This window comes from Sceloporus undulatus, chromosome 1, assembly GCF_019175285.1.
Source record: "Sceloporus undulatus isolate JIND9_A2432 ecotype Alabama chromosome 1, SceUnd_v1.1, whole genome shotgun sequence".
Lineage (NCBI taxonomy): Eukaryota > Metazoa > Chordata > Lepidosauria > Squamata > Phrynosomatidae > Sceloporus > Sceloporus undulatus.
In genome coordinates, this window is record NC_056522.1 from 289,123,851 (window position 1) to 289,143,114 (window position 19,264).

Here is a 19,264-nt window from a genome sequence, read left to right on the forward strand (position 1 = left end):
TAGCCTTTTGTAACCTGGTATCCTTTAGATATTTTCCATGGTCTTTATCCAGAATGTGCAAATCATCTAGAAGATGCCAGTTTGTGGAAGGCTGCAGTAATCCCTGTGGCTATTCCTTCAAGATAGCTAGTGATTTGGGGATTTTTTTTTTAAGGGGGAGGGGTTGTTTGGTTTTTGGTTGATTTTCGGGGGGGGGGGGGGGACACATGCGAGAAATACATTTTGTTGGTCCAAACTTGAGGGCAAGATGTCACAGGGCAAGTAAAACAGCTTCATACCAGCATAGGAAGGGAGCAAATTCCTGACCCACTCCAGAAGGAAAGAAAAGTTCAGAAATGGGGGGAAGTAGTTTTTTCATCATGTTGGTGTGCTTCCCCCCCCCCCCCCCGCCCAAAGGAAACTAAATATCATCTCTTTGACATGCACTGTTGCTCATTATCTTATAAGAGAAAAATTATTTTGCTAAAAAAATTAAAATGCATTTAATAGATAGAGGAATGTGTGAATGCCATTGAGCATGTGCTATTGTGGAATACAGGCTGCTTTAAATCAGGTGTGGTCAACATGTGGTCGTCCACAGAGTGTTGATCTTCCATCCTTCTTCACTATGGGTTGTGGTGCTTATGGCTGATGGGAACTGCAGTCCAACAATATCTGTAAGGGAACAAATTGCCCATCCCTGCTTAAATTATATCATATCCTTGAGTTAAGAAACAACAAAAGCCAAAACTAATTTAAGAAAGTAATTCCTATATGCCCTGGTGGGGAGTGATCTAGGCATTATTATTATTATTAACCTTTATTTATAAAACGCTGTAACTTTACACAGCGCTGTACATGGGTATGCTACTGAAAAGTGGGGTAATCTAGTTTCAAGGAGACCTGTCTATCCTGAGTCTGTAATAGTTCTGATGAATACATTTTTAACTTTTCCCCTTGCCTTACAAGCCATAGCTATCAAAAAATACCCTTCTTTCCAATTATTGAAATAATGCTTGTTCTAATCTTTTGCTTCTTGGCACCTTCTACACCAGGTTATGGCTACTCAGGAAATTACTAATTTAAATAAACCCACTACACATTTTTACAGCTACCTATAAGAGATATAAGTATACCTATATATAGGTACCTATAAGTACCTACATCAGCAACAGATTTGTCATTTTTTTAAAAAAAAATTGAAACATATGTATTGTTCATGACGTGCACCTCTATATCACTGTCATGTTTTTCTTGTGCTTTAGAAACCTACAAAACCTATTTGACATTACTGGAGTGGAACAAGATAACTGGATGTGTACACCAAATGAAACAAAGACTATTACACTAATTTCAAGTCTGTTTTTTGCACCATATTACAACAATCTGATGAAGGAAGAAAGGAAGAAAATCAAAGTATTTTCTACATAGAAAACTAAACCATGTATTTATTTATTTATTTAATTATTGCACTGAAGAGGAACAAGCAGGCATACAAGAAAACTAAGAGCCAATGTGAAGAGAATGAATGTGAGAAGTGGAGGTGCATTACCTCCTCTTGACTATACAATTCCCTGAATGTCCTCAGCACTTTAGTGTTTAGGGGCCTCAGTTTCCCATTTGTAGAAGCCAGGTGAATAATTCACAGGACCACTGTGTAGAGGAAGTGAAACAGATTTGGGAAACATTTAGACATATTAGAGCATTCAGGAAAAATTAATGGGGTGTGAAAACTATAACAACAATGTATTGCCAATTTTAAAATGTTGATTTCATATTAAAGATACAGTGCAAGTGCAAGTGTCAGCAGATTCATAAGGATGGAGTGTGCCACAAGATCATTTGGACCAACCCCTTGGCAAATTCTTCCATGAATCAGTCTTACCTCCCTCCATCTCCACAGTCCAAACAAAATCCCAGCTCTCCAAATGAGAGAGCAGCACCTTCTGTTGGTTTAACCAGCAGCATAGGAATAAAACCATTGATCAAGTTGAATGACAGAAATTAGCTACTGTACAAATATTTCTGCTGCTAAACACAAGAACTGTACAAGCAGGCATATAAGAAAGCATTCTACATACTAGTGATTATCAACACTTTGAAGACAAATTCAATTCCATGATGAAGAAATACAGGGACAACAAAATTCTGCAATGGTGAATTAATGTAGCATCACCCTTGTCTATTGCTGATGGCATGAAGAATGGATTTCCTCTATATGAATCTCTGAATGATGCTTGTTATCTGACTCATATCGTTTTGTGACATTCTTGAAAAGGGGAGGGGGGACCTATTAAATCTAGCAAAGAGGGTATGTCTCTTTCCCCCAGAAAACCCAAACAAGCTGTACAGTGAAATACCATTTTAACTTACTACAAGAGTTTTAAAAAGCATTGGCATTGCACAGTGCTCCAAGTATTTCAGCAGCACCTGTGATTGAAGCTCTGGAATGCTGCAAGGGCATGCAGACTTAATGGTTTAAGACTCATTGTTCAAGAGACAAAAGACTCTGACTGACCTTTCTGCTGTTTAAATGACTGAATAGAACCCGAGTGGTGAACCATCTTCATAAAGGAGAGCTTGACCGTAGCAGTTTACTGAGCTTGAGGGAATCAAGGTGTTGCAAAATGGGGAACAGACTGCCTCACTGCTCCATAGACTCCACCACATTCAAAACAGCTATGTAAGCCGGCACCCGCACCAGTGAGCACTTAGCTTGGGAGACTCTACTCCCCTCTGTTGTCATAGAAACCAGAAAGACTGGTCCAGCATCACACTCCCCTTAGTGGATGCTTTAGGTATAATTCACTACATCAATTTAATGGGGGAATGCAGCAATATATCGACTCATCTCTTGCTATAAGTGTTAGTGTTAGATGAAGAAAACTCAAGCTCTCCCCACCATGCTTTTTGGTGCTCATTGTATCAGCAAACTATTTTCAGTTGCCAGAGACAGACCCCCTTGAGCTAAAATTGCTGGACAGAGAAACTGAGAAATGTGTGTCAGCAAACTGATGACAAAGGAGTTTTGCAGATAGTCATCATGTTTTTATTGTTTCATCTTATCTTTTAGTGCTCTCTTGTTTTTGACCTCTAGAGATTGCTTACTTTACACGTGTCATTGACTGTATGGAGATAATTTCCACATGTAGACTCATGACATATGTGGACATTCTTTTTAGTTAGCTGCAAATATTTTGCTTATGAAGCTAGTGTGTCCCCCCCCCCCCCCCTCTGACTTGGTGGTTATCATTTTCAAATAATTTCAGAAAGCATTACAATGTGATGACCAGGGTACAAACTGATGCTTTATTTCATTCACTCTAAGTTCAAGCATCATATTTTACATTTTCTGCTAAAGCTCTGTTCAGGCACATCCATGAACAAACAGAAACTAAAGAAATGGGGGGGGGGGGCACATGGACATATAAGCAAGCCCCCATTTTGAATGCCTCCATTCATCTAGGAGCATCAGAGCATTGAGTGTGAAGGTCTGCACAGGCTTTCAGCTCCATCTGGTTACAGAACTCCCATGACCGTACATTCCTGGGCTTGCTGATTATGAAAACTTTATAACTAGATTCAGCTAAATACATTAACAGTTAACAAAACTATTTGATACTGTTGCAGTGTACAGGGATGTTCCAGTAGTGATGGGTCTCATCTGCACATTCACATCCTTGCTATCATTTAGCCACCCTCCCCATATGTGTTCAGGTGAATACTGAACAAGGCATAAGATGAGAGAGAGAGATTCAGATGTACCACAGTGCATTCAAAGAAAGGTAAGCTTGCAAGGCCTACCCACCCAATCTCTTGTAAGGCCTTCACTCCACTCTTCTATTTAGGATGATGTATTGTTTTAAAACTGTTTTTAACAATGAATATTATATGTTTTATTCCTGTATACTGTTGTTGTTGCTTGACTGTAATACCACTTCGATCCATCTGGGAGAGGTGGGAAAATACAATTGTTATTGTTGTTGTTGTTATTATTATTATTATTATTATTATTATTATTACTATTATTATTACTATTATGTTATTCTCACTTCTGACAGTCTGCAAGTTTCCAGTGTGTGAGAAAGGACTCTGTACACATATATATTTAGTTATTAAAAATACTGTTGATTCACTCTTCATGACATCAGGACAATTTTCAGCTGGCATAATGACAAAATATTCCTCAACACAATACAACAAAAATAATAAAACATCACAATAAAAACACCAACAAAAAATGAAACAGCAGAGCAAACTAAACAAACCAGTTTGTTATCTTGAATTGTCAGCACAAGTAAACTACATTCAGGAATAGTAACATGGGCCATAGCGCAAAATATAGTGATTCTCTAAATAAGCATCTCAAGATTTTAAAAGGTTTGGTGAAACATGCATAGTACTTTTCTTTCAAAAGTGTGGAGAGGGTGATTGAAGCTTCACACCGGAGAGAGATGGCTTATATCCCAAAAGGAATTACTGTGATGCACTTATTAGAGACTGAAATTTCTATTGTTTCTTTTGCCCTTGGTCCCAACATGGACAAGAGGAATGGGACTTTACCTGCATCAACTTTATCTTCTTTCAAGAGCACCTTAAGCACCATCTTAAGCAAACGTATTGACTAAGATGCTGGCCCCGACATTCACATTTTCATTGTTCTTCTGCATGATTTTAAACATCTTTGCTTAATGAAGAAACCAGCAAACTTGTAAAGTTAGCATACTGTTTTTTGCTTCTTTTGGTTTGTTTGTTTATTTATTGATTGGCTGTTTGCCCTACTTTTATCCTGAGATGGGATTCGAGGTGACTGGCCTAGTAAAGGAATCACTGTGCTGTATATTTTGGATTAAGTTGTATTCTACACAAATAAGTAAGTTTTAACTTGGTGCTAAAATGCTACTAGCAAATCCAGCTTAGCAAGCTCCAATGTAGTAAGCATTTCAGACATGAGGTGCAACCATAGAGATTGTTTGCTAATTGTATATTAATAAACTTCCCTTGGTAAAAGAACTTATAGAAAAGCCTGTTCAGATTTTAAGACACTCTTGCCATACATTCATGTTCAACTTGGGATATCCAAGAACAAAATTAGGGATAAAAATTTCTCTTGATAGTGTGTGTGTGTGTGTGTGTGTGTGTGTGTGTGTATATATATATATATATATATATATATATATATATATAGTTTGGTATAAAATAAATAATAATTAAACTTAACATATTTAATAGGAAACAGAATGAGACCACAGTACATAGTATTGTGAACTTGTTACAGGCATTTGCTTTTGCTCAGAACACTTCTTATAAAAACTTCTCTAGATGAAATATTTTACACCATCCTCTATCACAAGTATATTAAATTTAAAAAGAAAGAAGTAGGAATGAGGGGAGTCATCTTTGATGCATATTGTGGGAACTAACTTTCCTCCTATCAAAACAACTTGAACTTTGTCATCAGAAAACTGGTAAGCAGTAATGCTGGGTTTTATGCCTTTCACTTAAAACACTCAGGTGAAGGCTATCCAACATGGTGAAGTGGAAAATGCCATAAACTAAAATAATGGGGAATTCATTTTTCACTTGGCTAACAGTAGTTTCCTTTGACAAGCTTGGATTCCACAATATGCATCATGGATAGCTGCCCTCTTTCTTTCTTTCTTTCTTTCTATTTATTTATTTATTTATTTATTTTAGATTTAGTACACTTGTGGTGGAAGAAGGTGTAAAATGTCTCAGTTAGATAAGATGTCACAGAATATAGTCTAAGTAAAAGCAAATACCTTTAATGAGTAATAACCATGCATACTGCCTAATTTGTAGTAATCTCATCCTGTTTCCTATTAGGTATTATAGGTTATTTTATTTTATTTTGACCAACTATTTTTGAAGGGGCTTACTTCTCACAAAAGTGGTGGTTTACTCCAGTGTCAGAGAGGAATTCAGAATTGTGTGTGTGTCTATATGGGCAAACACATAATTTTAAACATGTTTATTGAGAAGCGCTGCTATTTTATTGGGCCTAAAACCATTAGTCCAGCTAGGACTAAAACCTACAATTAGGTTAGACCTGACACAGTGAGTCTTTGGAAACTAGGTAAGTCTATACTTCTGTTTTTTCTGATTCAATGGGTCTCCCCTAGTTGGGACTCACCATTGGACATGGCTGATTATGTGCAATTTTACACTCTGTTGCACCTGTTATCCTAATCCCCAAATTCATTCTGTGTGTGTGTTTTATTTTTTGTTTTGCCAAAAGTAACTAGAGTACAAACCAAGGCAAAACTGAACAAGAGAATAATACCAGAGAGAAGCTGAAGAAACAATGGCTAGCATTCTACATCAGCTACTTGGTTAAGTATAGTTAGCAAATCTATCTTGGCCTAATCTGATGGAAGCATCGTTCACTGATGATCCTATACTTTTTTGGCTCCCAAGTAGCAAGAAAAAGTAAAGAGGGAACATTGCTTATTACAACAAAAAAGTAATGAAATTGCCAGTTGTTATGTTATTTTGTAAAAAAGAGAGATCTATATGCCTTCCTATCCCTCAAAAGAAATATGCTTCAGATAACATCATTACTTTTTTTTCAGCCCCTTACCTCAAGATGGGTTATCTAGGCGTTAAGTGTTTCCAGTAAAGGTCTCAAACTCTCATTGCTGACAGAAACATCAGGAATGTCTCATAAGAAATCTCAACAGCCTTCCTGGTATGTAAAGGTAAGGCTTCTTGACACATCTAAATGGCTTGTTGTCTCCTGTCAAAGCACCATATGAAAATGCAGCTTTTAGAAATAATATCTGGGCACTTCAAGCTCACTACTCGCTCAAGTGTAGGCAGCAAAATTGCTTTTCACACTACCATTTCTTCATATCTTTAATGGAACCCTACGAGCAAAGCTGAAGAAACTTGCAAAATAGTTAGCACAATTTTTTCCTCAATAGGTTGTTTGTAATAAGAAAGGTGGGGGGGGGGGAGCCTACCTTTAATCTCAACCAGGCACAAACATGAGACTGAAAATATGGCTTCTGGGAAAAGACTATTAAAAGAAAACCAATATATGCCTATAAAAATGGTTTAATGTTTTACTTTTCTCTTCTCTTCTCTCCTTGCAAATACTGTTTATGAAAATAAGATTCAAAGATAATAGACTGGAAATAGAAATCTCATAAAACAAGCATTAAACTTGATCTTAGTATAATAATGAGATAAATAAAATTATATTATCTTTATGATTTTGGTAATCTGTTTTCAGAAAATAATCTCACTAGGGAGATTATCGCATGGACAAATAACCCGATCTCTCCCTAACAGACTGCAGGTGGGTTGTAGGATGCAGGCAGGTATTATCGCTTGTAATTTGCTACCAATTCCACTGGGTGATTACATCCCAATTGCATCTCAGGTCCCAGGCATGTTTCGGAGACCGCTTTTCAAAGTTGGGAGCTTTCCATGTTTGAAACGTAGCCTCTGAAATGTGCCTGGGACCAGGGATGCAGCTGGGATGCAATTGTCCAGTGGAACTGGCAGCGAATTACAAGCAATGATATCCACCTGCATCCCGCAACTTGGCTGCATCCTGTTAGAGAGCAATTGAGTTATTTGTCCATGCAGTAATCTCCTAGGTCTTGTTATCCTCCCCAGTGCGCCTGTGTCATATGTGGGTGACTTTTACGCAGCTTTCAGCTTATGCTGGGAGAGAAATGGCGCTCACACCATCTACGAGTCCCATTATTTTCAATGGGGCTCGAGCATACGCTCAATTTGCCTTATGCGGAGAGGTCTGGAATGGATCCCCACTTAAGGCAAGAGTGCACTGTACTTTGTTTATCCTTATATTAAACCAATATTTAATTATGATGTAATGTGTAATCTTGATAAGCAATTATTAAAACTTTGTAATCATGAATAATTTCAACTTTGCTAAGGCTATACTGATTTTCAGCCAAAAATATTCACCACATTTACTACTCCCTACTATCTATCCTATTAAATATGGAATCATACAAAATGTTGCATTCTGTCTGGGAATGCTTTCTTTCATCTTTCCTATTGTGTGCATATACTGTGTCACATTTTCAGAGTTACTTTTCAAACTGTGAAGATATGAATTTCTTGACATCCACAATCTAGTGATCATAGAGTCCTAGAGTTAGAAGGGACCACTAGGGACATCTAGACCAACCCCCTCCCTTGCAGAAACACACAGCTAAAGCATTCCTCAGACGTGGCTGTCCAACTCTGTTTTGAAACCTCAAAATAAGGAGCGTTCTTTACCTTCCAAGGCAGTCTGTTGAACTGTTGACTACCTCTTAGGTCCAAACCACACTGCAGAAATAATCCAGTTTGAGACCGTTTTAATTGCCCTGGTTCAGTTTTAGAGAATCCTGGGAAATGTAGTTGTACCAGAGCTCTCTGACTGAGAAAGCTAAATGTCTCACAAAACTAGTTTACAGAATCCGCTAGCTTTGATTCCCAATTAAATGGATTTTCTTAGTTTTGGCCCAGGTCTCCAATCTGTTATAATCATTTTCATCCTGGTTTCTGCCCTTGTATTAGCTATATCTTCCAATTTGGTGTGATTGGTAAAGTTGAAAATCATGCCCATTGTTCCACTATTCAATTCATTTATACAGATGTTGCCCAACACCAGGCACAGGACAAAGATACTCCAAAAGTACCTTCTCTCTAGCATCAGGAAGAATGAAAGAAGGCATGGTAGGAGTTCACTCTCTTAATCACTTTAAAAACAAAGCCAAAAAAAAAAAAAAAAAAAAAAAAAACCCCTGTCCAGCAGTAACACTGACTAGGGGGGTGAAACAGATGGATGGAAGGGGCACCTTGAAGCTGACCCTTCTGAAGATGGATTGGGGCCACAGTGAACACATGCTGCAGCCCCAGTCCATCTTTTCCCTGGGCAAAAAAGGAGTGGAAAAAAATCCACTTCTTTTTCAGTTGGGGAAAGGGTGGCTTTTTCCACCCCACACGCAGCCCAAAGCTGGTTACCAGTTGCTGTGGTGGTGTGCAGCATGTCAATGCCGCATGCTGCCACAGCATCTGAAAGTTGCTTGCATCTGGGTGGCTCCTCAACTTCTAGGTGCCTGCCCGACTTCTGGGCAGTTTCAGGGTGGCATGGGAATGTGCAGTGTATAAACACCATGCTCCCAAGCTGCCCCAACGATGGCTTTTAGAGCCAGCCTGTTCTGGCTCTAGGCCACATTTTACCAGTGTGTCTAAAAGAATACCACAATGATATTAAAAAAGCATTACTAAAATCAAGATAGACCACATCCACAGCACTGCCCTGCTCTGTCAAGCTGGCAGTTCTATCAAAAAGGAGATCAGATTAGTCTAACATGACTGTTTTTGCAAAATGCATGTTGGCATTGCTGGCTCTTCTTAATGTTCACTCCTCTACTTTTGACAACAAAATTGCCAGGAATACAAGTGAGAAATTTATTGGAGCTTAGTATTATTTAGCAAAGTTCGACTTCCAACCAATATCTGGTGGTAAGTGTCTCCCATTACTACTATATCTCTCCATTTAAATATTTGTCATTTCTTAGGTTCATCTATTTAAAGAAGCATATACAGTGGGCCCTCTTCTTACGTGGAGGATCTGTTCCGGATCCCCCAGTGTAAGGGAAAATCCGCCTATGCTTGATCCCCATAGAAAATAATGGGGCATGTGTTTGTGGTGGTGTGGTGCCTGTGCACCACAGGCACGCACACCATTGTTGTTCTCCCCACGCAGCTTCCACATAAGCTGGAAGCCACATAAAATGTGTCTGCGCGTGGTGCAGGTGCACTATAGTAGCTCTTGTTTCCTTTGCTTGGTGTGGCCTTGCTTATTCTCTTTTGGAATTAGATCTATTTTTGTTTTCCCAAATTTGTCTCTTTGCATGTTAATAATAATAATCAGGGTGTATTAGGCTGTGCGCTTAAGATGGCATAAGATTAAAAAGGATCTGTGAAGGCTCAGGATGTGTCTCCTCAAGTTTATTGCTGATCTCAAACTAGTTTCTTATGGAAGAGATGTATATTGTATAGGACAAGCTATAAGTAGTAAAGACTGTATTTTTGTTTGAAACCAAGCCTGTAATACTTGTTTAAAACCAAGCATGTATATTAAAATTAGCTAGTATATCAATATGGGTATATTAAAAAGAATATTATATAAAAATGTGTAGTTATGATATTTTGATCTAATGGTTCACAAAAAGTATAACAGAAGCCTTCATAATTTGAAATCAATTTCTCTCAACAAGTGACCTTGACATTTACTGATGGAAATGTCTCATTCAGAGCATCTCATAAAGATGGCAAAGTAAGTCACAGTTCAATTGTATATATTGCTCAAACAATTTTTTTCAAAAAGTACTGCATGAATATGACTACAAGGACAACTAACTGAACAGGGTGAGATATGATCAAGTTCTTTACAACTTAACTTTAAAAAAACCCCTACACGTTCTTCATAAAAACAGATTCCAAAGCAGTGTACAAAAATGGCTTCAAATTTTACTCAGTCTAGTGTTTAACAATACTTGATTTCTCACTGGCAACAAAGTACTTCTCACCCCAAAAGAGTGAAAGGACCTTTCCATTCATGATGACACATTTTGTTGAATAGACAAATAGGAATGCCTGAAGCTAAGGATAAATTCCACCACTTCCACTTTAGGACATGAAGAAAATGATCAAGATTACCAAAGAAGATGTAGATGAATGAGGGAAAGATAAAACACATTACTCTTTCAGTTTGCCAACAGATGTCTCGCTAACTGAATCTACATTGCAGAACTGATGCAGTTTGACACTGCTTTAATGGCCATGGCTCAATGAAATGGAACTGTGGGATTTGCATTTCTATTAGATATTTAGCCTTCTCTGTTAAAGAGTTCTGGTTCCACAATAAACTGCAAATCCCAGGATTCCACAGGATGGAGCGAAATCAGTTAAAGTCATTTCAAACTGCATTAATTCTGCAGTGTGAAAGCAACCTAAGTATACTCTGTTGAACTTTAGTTGCATCTTACAGTTTTTTATCAGAACACTCTTACATTTTAACAGCTGTATATCATATCTAGTTTATCATGAATGTCCTTGCTTGACTTGTGTAAAGTATTCAAGTGTTGTAACACACTACACATCCCATTCTGAATCAGATCTTGCTTCTTTTGCCTCAAATAATGACTAAAGAATACAGGTGAATTAGCTTCATAAACAGCCTACTCTTTCATTCTAGCACATCTTGAACAGTGTCAATCCAGGTAATTAAATAAAAAGAAAGCAGTGAATACAGAGGGTTTCTGTTAGTGATTAGACTTTTCCTATTTGCTCCGCAAAGTGGCATATATAAAATGTTTTTGTGCTACCTATCACAAGATCCCCTAACATGTTATGATGAATGATGGAAGAAGTAGAGTTGACATTTATGAAAAATCAACATATTTACTGGACTAGAAACAATTGTATTGGAACTGTATGCAAGCATTTAATTTAACATAGTTGCATGGAGGATGAAACAATGTACTGTACATCAATTTAGTTCTAAGATGTACAATGTACATGTACTGTACAGCTAATCAGTTCTAAGAAGCTGAACTAAGCAGGGTATATGAACACATAAAAATGAGGTGTGCGGTCTTGTTAGTCATTTTGGATAACAAGAGTTATAAAAACACACATAGGAAAGAGTAATTAATAAATACTCTTGGGGTATGAGTCCCAGTTTTGTGTAGCAGGTAGGATATAAGGAAATAAAAACAGCACCAACAACAATAATGACAGTTGTCAGTTGCTCTTGTATAAGGTCAACTTTTTGTTTGTCTTTTTCAGTCTTCAGGAAGCTGAGACAACATTCTCCTAGAACAGGGCTGAGGAACCCATGGCTGTCGAGATATTTGTAACCAGTTACTGTCATGTTGCCTCCCCTGCATCCAGTTTGGATGGGATTGATGGAAATTTTAATCCAACAACATTGACAGGGCCAGTTTCCCCAGCCTTATCCTAGAAACAGAGAGCTCCAGCCAGCAAGACACACTTGGAGCTATCCATGGTCCTGCTTTCTTTTGCTCTAAACTTGTCTGGCATGCCATATGATAACTTCATAACAACAAGTTATCAAATTATCACAGAATAGAAACAGCACACGCAGTACTACAAAAAGAAGCCATATTCTCTTTTTATTCCCATACTGCCTATCAGATGTTATTATTCTATTGAAAGAATAGGAAAAAAAAATCTAAATTCTGTAAAACCAGATCAGATTCTATTCAGTGCAAAGCTTCTTTGTTAAGTAGCCAAAGAAGTCTGAACAAACAACCTTGGGAAGACTACAAGACTGATTATTGTGCTAATGTACAAGTTCTGCAGAGCTGGCAACAAAACAAAACAAAACAAAAAATCCCCACACATATTCAGCCTCTCTAGTTGTAGTATGACCTTGTACCTTAACCTGCTAATATTTCTAGCAGAGCAGGTTAGTTATATCACCAAATAGTTAGGTGACATCATACATGAGACTATACTGTTACTTAGGGGCTTGAAAGACTGCACCAAAGGGGCAGCCTGCAGCCTCCTCTTTTCGAGCAAGGTCTGGGCTGCGGCAACTGCACGTTACAGCCCCAATCTGGCCTTTTCAGGATACGAAAAGGAGCCACAAAAAGGAACACCATGACACCACACGCCGTGTGGAGCAGCATGTGGCATCATGGCACCCTGAGGGTGGAGTCGGGGTGTGCATCACCTGGAAGCGATGCTCCGACGCTGCCCCCAGGCCAGCCTTAATGGCTGGTCTGAAGAGGGCCTGACTCGTTTCAGGAAAGAATAATGAGGATTTTATTCCCCTCCTTTACAACTGCTGTAGCTGAAGCTGTATGTACATTTGGGGGTTCAGATGAGGCTTACCTATTGCTTACTTTGGTTATAGGTTGTAGTTGGAAAGATACTTGCAGAAAGATTAATATAATCACAGTGGGAAAGGACTATCAGATTTACAGATCAGCCAGATGGTTCCTTTCCTTGAACTATGACATGCTAGCTTTCTATTTGAAAGAATGTTGCTTTTTTCACCATGGGTGAGCACTTCATTATGTACGCAAACACCCTATACTATACTATACTATACTATACTATACTATACTATGACCTCACTGGGTTTAGTTCTCCAGAAACATATGTATGTTTTATCTACTTTTTTTGAAGAGTAGGTCTAAAGCTAGGTTTTTTAATTTTCTATGCTGATGCTATGCCATCTCTTAAAATGATGAAATTATTATTTCTCTCTTCCCATGTTAATACCAGCACAGAACAAATTAATTCAGCCAGCATAGAGATGGGCTACATTCTTCCGAATGGCATGTAAGAGATTTGAAGTGCCAGCTGAAGTAGTTACTATCATACTTTTTCTCTGTAAGGAAACAGAGATAGAGACAAAGGAAAGAAATGTTTTTAAAGGAGTAATCAGGTTGTGTGTTGTCTCTCTGTGTGTAGGAAAAAAAGTGTTCCAAAACTTAAGAGCATAGTATCTATAAAATTCAATACCAATTCTACTCTCTTGTGCACTGACACAGTGGGCCTTTGGTATCCACTGGGATTTGGTTCCTGGAACACACACACACACGTGGATAAAACAATCCATGGTTGCTTAAGTCCCATTATATACAATGGTGTTGTAAAATGGTGTCCATTATGTAAAATGAGAAAATCAAACTATGCTTTTGGGGGAAAATATATAGAATATTTTCAAGCCATGGACAATTGAATCTGTGGATGCAGAGTGCCAACAGTTTGATGGCCAATATGCAATCCTGTCCTTGCATGCATGGGACTGGACAAAGGAGCAAGTAACAACCTCACACTACTAGCTGGCGAATAAGAGATTTAATCCTTTGTGATGTGATTTACAGACAAATCCAGTGGTAACTAAAACTATATAAGAAATTATAAGAAAAAAAGCAAGTGCATGTTTGATAAATTCAGCATAATAGGCATGTTCCTGTACTGTGTTTTTAGAAGCCATTTCCTTCTACTTCATTCCCAATCCAACCACAGATTTCTTCCAATCAGAGCACAAAGTAAAAGAAGGACCAGGAGATAATTCATACTTCATTCTTCCTCTATCTAGGTATGTTCACATAATACCCCAAAGCCTGGATCAGTGAAACCTGACTCATTCTCTACATGTGTGATTAAATGGCTAACTGTATGCCCAGTGCAAGTCTAATAGATGCAGCTTTTCATCAATTGTTTCACCATCTTGCTGAAGAAAGCATCACTGCTTACTTTCTGGGTACCATGGAACTGCCACAGAACCTCTTTTCATAAAATGGTAATAACTCTGCGTGAAAACACAAGCACATGTATGGGGACATATTCAAGGAAAAAGCGCCATTTGTGTATTTTAAATGTCAGCAAACACACTATTCTGTATTCATGATTCATTCCAATTACCAAACATAATTTAAAATGTATAATTATGAATGACATTTAAGACTCTAGCTGTCAGGATCGGTGGACCCAGTTCCCCAAAACCAGGACAAAATAGAAGCATAGTAGAGAACTAAAGTTTTGTTCTGGATATTGAAACAGACTGTTCCCCATCCTGGGTTCAGTGTCAGAACTAAAAAAGTTCCTCCTCAAACCAACACAAATACATTCCCATCCTCCAGCCCTCCTTTCCAACCCCAGTCACTCCCCTTTGATCCAGATCAAAGGGTCCTTCATGGTTCCCTCTTTCCCCTCGTGTGTTATCTTTTTATCTCCCTTCAAGAAGAAGATCATCCCAGTTTCACCACTCAGATCCATGGCAAGGAGATTGGAGTAATAACCTATACCCCTTTCCTCCGCTGTTCATCTGCTCCTCCCATTTGTTTCCTGACTTGTATTTGACATAATTGACATCCCCTTCACAATAGCTTACATACTATACAGAGTTATATCACCATATCACTGTGCCTACATATCTTCTTTCCTTAATATCATCATATCATCATGCCAACATGACAGAACCATGCATATGGATTCTGACACTAACCAAGCTTTAAGATATATATATATATATATATATATCCAACATCTCCCAAATTATAATTGTTAGAATGCAAAGGGAGAATGGAAAGAAAAACAACAGAATTGGAATATATCCCCAAACTCTAATCCACTGACAGTAGTTTGAGCAGAGACAATGGTTTCCTGGCACACTACACATAACATTAGTCAACTTGTTAGCTCCATGAGGATTCTCTTGGCCAGTTTATCATATCTCCCTTCTAGTTCTCAGCTAACATCACACTATATTCCAAAAACTTCCTCCATTATTCCTATGGTACTCTACTCACCTTGGCTTTATGCGACATCTTTCCTCCTACCTTTGTCCCCCAAGGACCAACGTTAAAACTGAAGTTGTCACCTCCTCATGATCTTCATGTAATTTTTTTTGCTTCTTAAGTTTTTTCCTTGATCCATTCCCGAGGGAAAGAAATTAAAAAAAAAAAAAAAACAACCCTAAAAGGTAGAATGTAGGGCCAAGCCAGCTAATTCTACAGGCTGATACCTGACTACCAATTAATTTGTTTTCCATCCTTATAAGTATTATTTGTCTACAGATCTCTGTCATATTATATAACTTACTATATTATAATACCTTATGCCATATTATATAACTTATTTTGTTCTACCCTGGGGAAGTTTTAATTCAAACAAAAACAAAAAGATTTCCAATATTCAGCTGTGCCCCTCTTGCATCTCAGCTGATAGATATTTGCAAGGATATTTTCAAGGACTGAAAGACATTAACACAGTTGTGACTCAAATATACAGGTAAAAAAAGAAAGAATACCACAAATGTCACATAAGCAAATATTTATTGGATTTATACCCCACCTTTCTTCTCAAATGGGATTCAATCTGAACTGAACCAATTAAATAGGATAACAATTTCCAAAGCTTGTCAAATCCTCCATTAGCAGCCTGTATTTGCTATGCATTCTATAATGCAAACCAAATGGAGTCAACGTGAATAGGAAATGAACACATGGCTTTTGCCATAGACCAGAGTAATTTAACACACACTGGATGATGTTTTGAAAATCACTGGAGCAAGTAGCTAGCACAGCCTTCCAATGAATAATGCAGTGCAGTTTAAGAGCTTTCACAATAGAGTACTCACTAGACACAGCTATTATTACTACTAATACTGTGTGCCCATTTAAAAGAAGGAACACTTTCTTTGTATTTCATAGATATCACTTCTCTCATCAATGCAAGAATCTAAGGTCATGGGGAAAATTCAGGGATTTAAAAGGCATTTTTTCAGGACATTCATACAATTGCGGGAAAGATTTTCCCATACATCATGATTAAAGAGGATTTATCCCGGAAAGAACTAGGAATGCTACAACAACAAATCATTATTTTAAAAAAATATTATTATAATTGTGATGTCATAAGAAAATGGCAGGATACAGACCACCCAAAAAGGGCGGTCTGCCACCACTTCCATTTCTGCCAGCGGGAAGCCTCAGCTGCCAAACAGCAAGGCTTCCTGGCGGTGGAAAAAGAACCCGCAAAAAGTGGTTTCTTTTTGTGTCCCACTTGCGATGCCCGAGTGCACAAATGGCACACTCATGACGTTGCCAGCGCAACAGGACATGCGGACGCTATGCGTCCATCGTGTCAAAATGGTGCCTGTGTGTACATTTGAATGCCCTCGTCATGTGCTAGGGGTGAGGCTGGTATGGACAGTGTGTCCTCAGCCAACCCCTAGCACGTCACGTGTGGTGCAAAGGCCCATCTAAATTGGGCCAATCTTTCCCACGATTGCATGAATGTCCTGGGAAAAATGCATTTTTAAACCCTTGATTTCCCCTGTGTGATAAAGTCCTAATTCATTACTTAGAATATTATTTGTTTATTTTACTGAATTGTATTTCTGAATAAAACTACATCATTAACTATATATGCACACACACACACACACACACACACTCCAAAACCAAAACTGCTGCACACACTGCAGAATCAATTCAGTTTGATACTGTTTTAATTGCCATGGTTCAATGCTATGGAATCCTGGAAATTTTAGTTTGTTGTGGCACTGGAGCAATATGAAGGCTAAATATCTCATAAAACTACAAATCCCAAAATTCCACAGCATTGAGCTATGGCAGTTAAAAGTGGTATCAAATGGCATTAATTCTGCAATGTAGCTGCAGCTCAAGAAAGTGCTGTTGCTTAGCATGTAGCTCCCTGTTACATTTTTAATGTCTGCAGCACTTCCTGAACCAAACCAAACCAAACAAAAATCAGTTTTGACAAGAAGAGTCCTTGCTGTCAAGAAACAAAAGTAAATGCAAACTCTATGTCTGTGTCTCTATGAGAAAATGGTGAGAACCATTTTGAGAAACCTAACAGTGTAGCAAGAGGGACAGACCTATCTGAGGTATGCAGTTGAAAAGAAGAATCAAAGGGCTCGACAGACGGCCCCTTTCGTAACTGGATCGGGGCCATGGCAACCTCATGCCACAGCCCCAATTTGGCCTTTTGAGGGTGCAAATAGGAGCTGCAAAAAGTGGCTTCTTTCTGTGCCCTCAAAAGAGAGCCATAGCTACAGTGGCATGACTATATGGTGCTCCTTTGCAGCAACGCCGGAAGTGTACCATGACGCTGCGTGTTGTGTGGAGCGGCATGCGGCATCAGGGCACCCTGGGGGGAGCAGAGTTGGGTGTGCATTGTGAGGACACTACACCCCATCTCTGCCCCCAGGCTGGCCTCTCAAGCCAGTCTGTAAAGGGCCCAAGTTTAATGTTTAATGCTGTGTTTTTCTAAATAAGAAACCCTGGTGTCCTTTCACACTGCACAGTTGTAGTACTGTAATTTCACTTCAGCTATCATGGTTCCATCCTATGGAATGTAGGGGTTTACAGTTTAGAGAAGGACATTCAGAATTCTGTGCCAGAGAACTTAATGCTTCATTATGCATCATCAAGTCATTTCTCACTTATGGCAGCCCTAAGGCAAACCCCATCACAGGGTTTTCTTAGCAAAATTTATTGAGAAAGTTTGCCGTTGCTTTCCTCTGAGTCTGAGAGTGTGTGACTTGTTTAAGGTCACCTAGTGGCTTTCTATGGCCAGGCACACATTCGAACCCTATTCCCTTCAAAGACTCAAGACACTAAACCATACTGATTCTTCTTGTGCCTCACTGGACTCTAAATATGGAAAGGATCTAGGAAAAATTAGTCATTTTCCAGATGAACTGTTTTTTCAGCTTACATTCTGCCATGACACCCATCGATATAAAGGAAGTAGAAATACTGTATTCAAAAGTAAAATAAGATAAGTAATTTTTCTTCATCTCAGTGAGCTCAGTGAGCTACCAGAATTGGGTCAAACTTCTCAACTTCTTTGATTTCAAGCAATATTCATTCATGTGCCAACAGGCAATGATTTGCTGTCATACTGTAGAATCACTAACTCATTGCATTGCAGTCTACAGCTGAAATATAAGAGCTGTGAATTTCTACTACTTCCTCAGGGAGGGAAAATGACTCTAGAGACCTGTCTTTTATATAAAAATATGTGAAAGCTATTCCAGCAAATGTCTTCTTGCTTGTGACCTGTGGAATCAGAAACACACACACACACACACCACCACCAAGGTGAATTTAAAGATCAATATTGATAATTCATTCCACCAAACTGAAAGTGAGAAATTTATCACAGTTGACATTGTGCAAGTCAGAGTCAGGCAATTTCTCCAGACCAAAAAAAAAAAAAACAAACAAAAAACAAAAAAACAAAAACAAAAACAAAAACAAAAACCTCCTTCACTCATCCTGGCACACACACTATACTTCCCCTGTAATGTTAATCTTGGTTCTGGGGAAACACAAAACTGCCAGATCTGCAAAATTGCTTGGTATCTCTGAAGAGGTGGACAAAACGGCCACTAGTAAAAATAAATAAATCCTAATTTATTTTAGCTGACACTAAACCACTTTGAAGGAATTTGTTATCAAAAGATATAAAGGAATAAATTACATAGTGGCACCTCTCTCTCTGTGTGTGTGTGTGTGTGTTATCCCTACATTTCTACAAGTTTGGCTGGCACCATGTTTAATCTCATGAAAATGCCACCATCAACACCCAATCCACTCAGAGGGTGAGAGTAACAGTAGACTTTCTATTGACTTGGTTGAGACTTCTGGGCTTCTCACCCTGATGTTAGGACCAATTGTCTGTGGGGCTTGCTTTTCCAAGATCTGATTAGCATCTATTC

At 38.4% G+C, this 19,264-nt stretch overlaps 1 protein-coding gene across 1 annotated transcript in view; it reads right to left on the reverse strand.

Moving 5' to 3' along the window:
* The window catches only part of ANO3 (anoctamin 3), a 228,400-nt gene extending 225,705 nt beyond the window's left edge, over positions 1-2,695 (reverse strand). Inside the window, exon 1 of the mRNA XM_042446466.1 lies at positions 2,498-2,695. Within this exon, the coding sequence (XP_042302400.1) occupies positions 2,498-2,549 (52 nt within the window). The 5' untranslated portion in view covers positions 2,550-2,695. The remainder of the gene's footprint in view (positions 1-2,497) is intronic.
* Between the last annotated feature and the right edge of the window lie 16,569 nt (positions 2,696-19,264).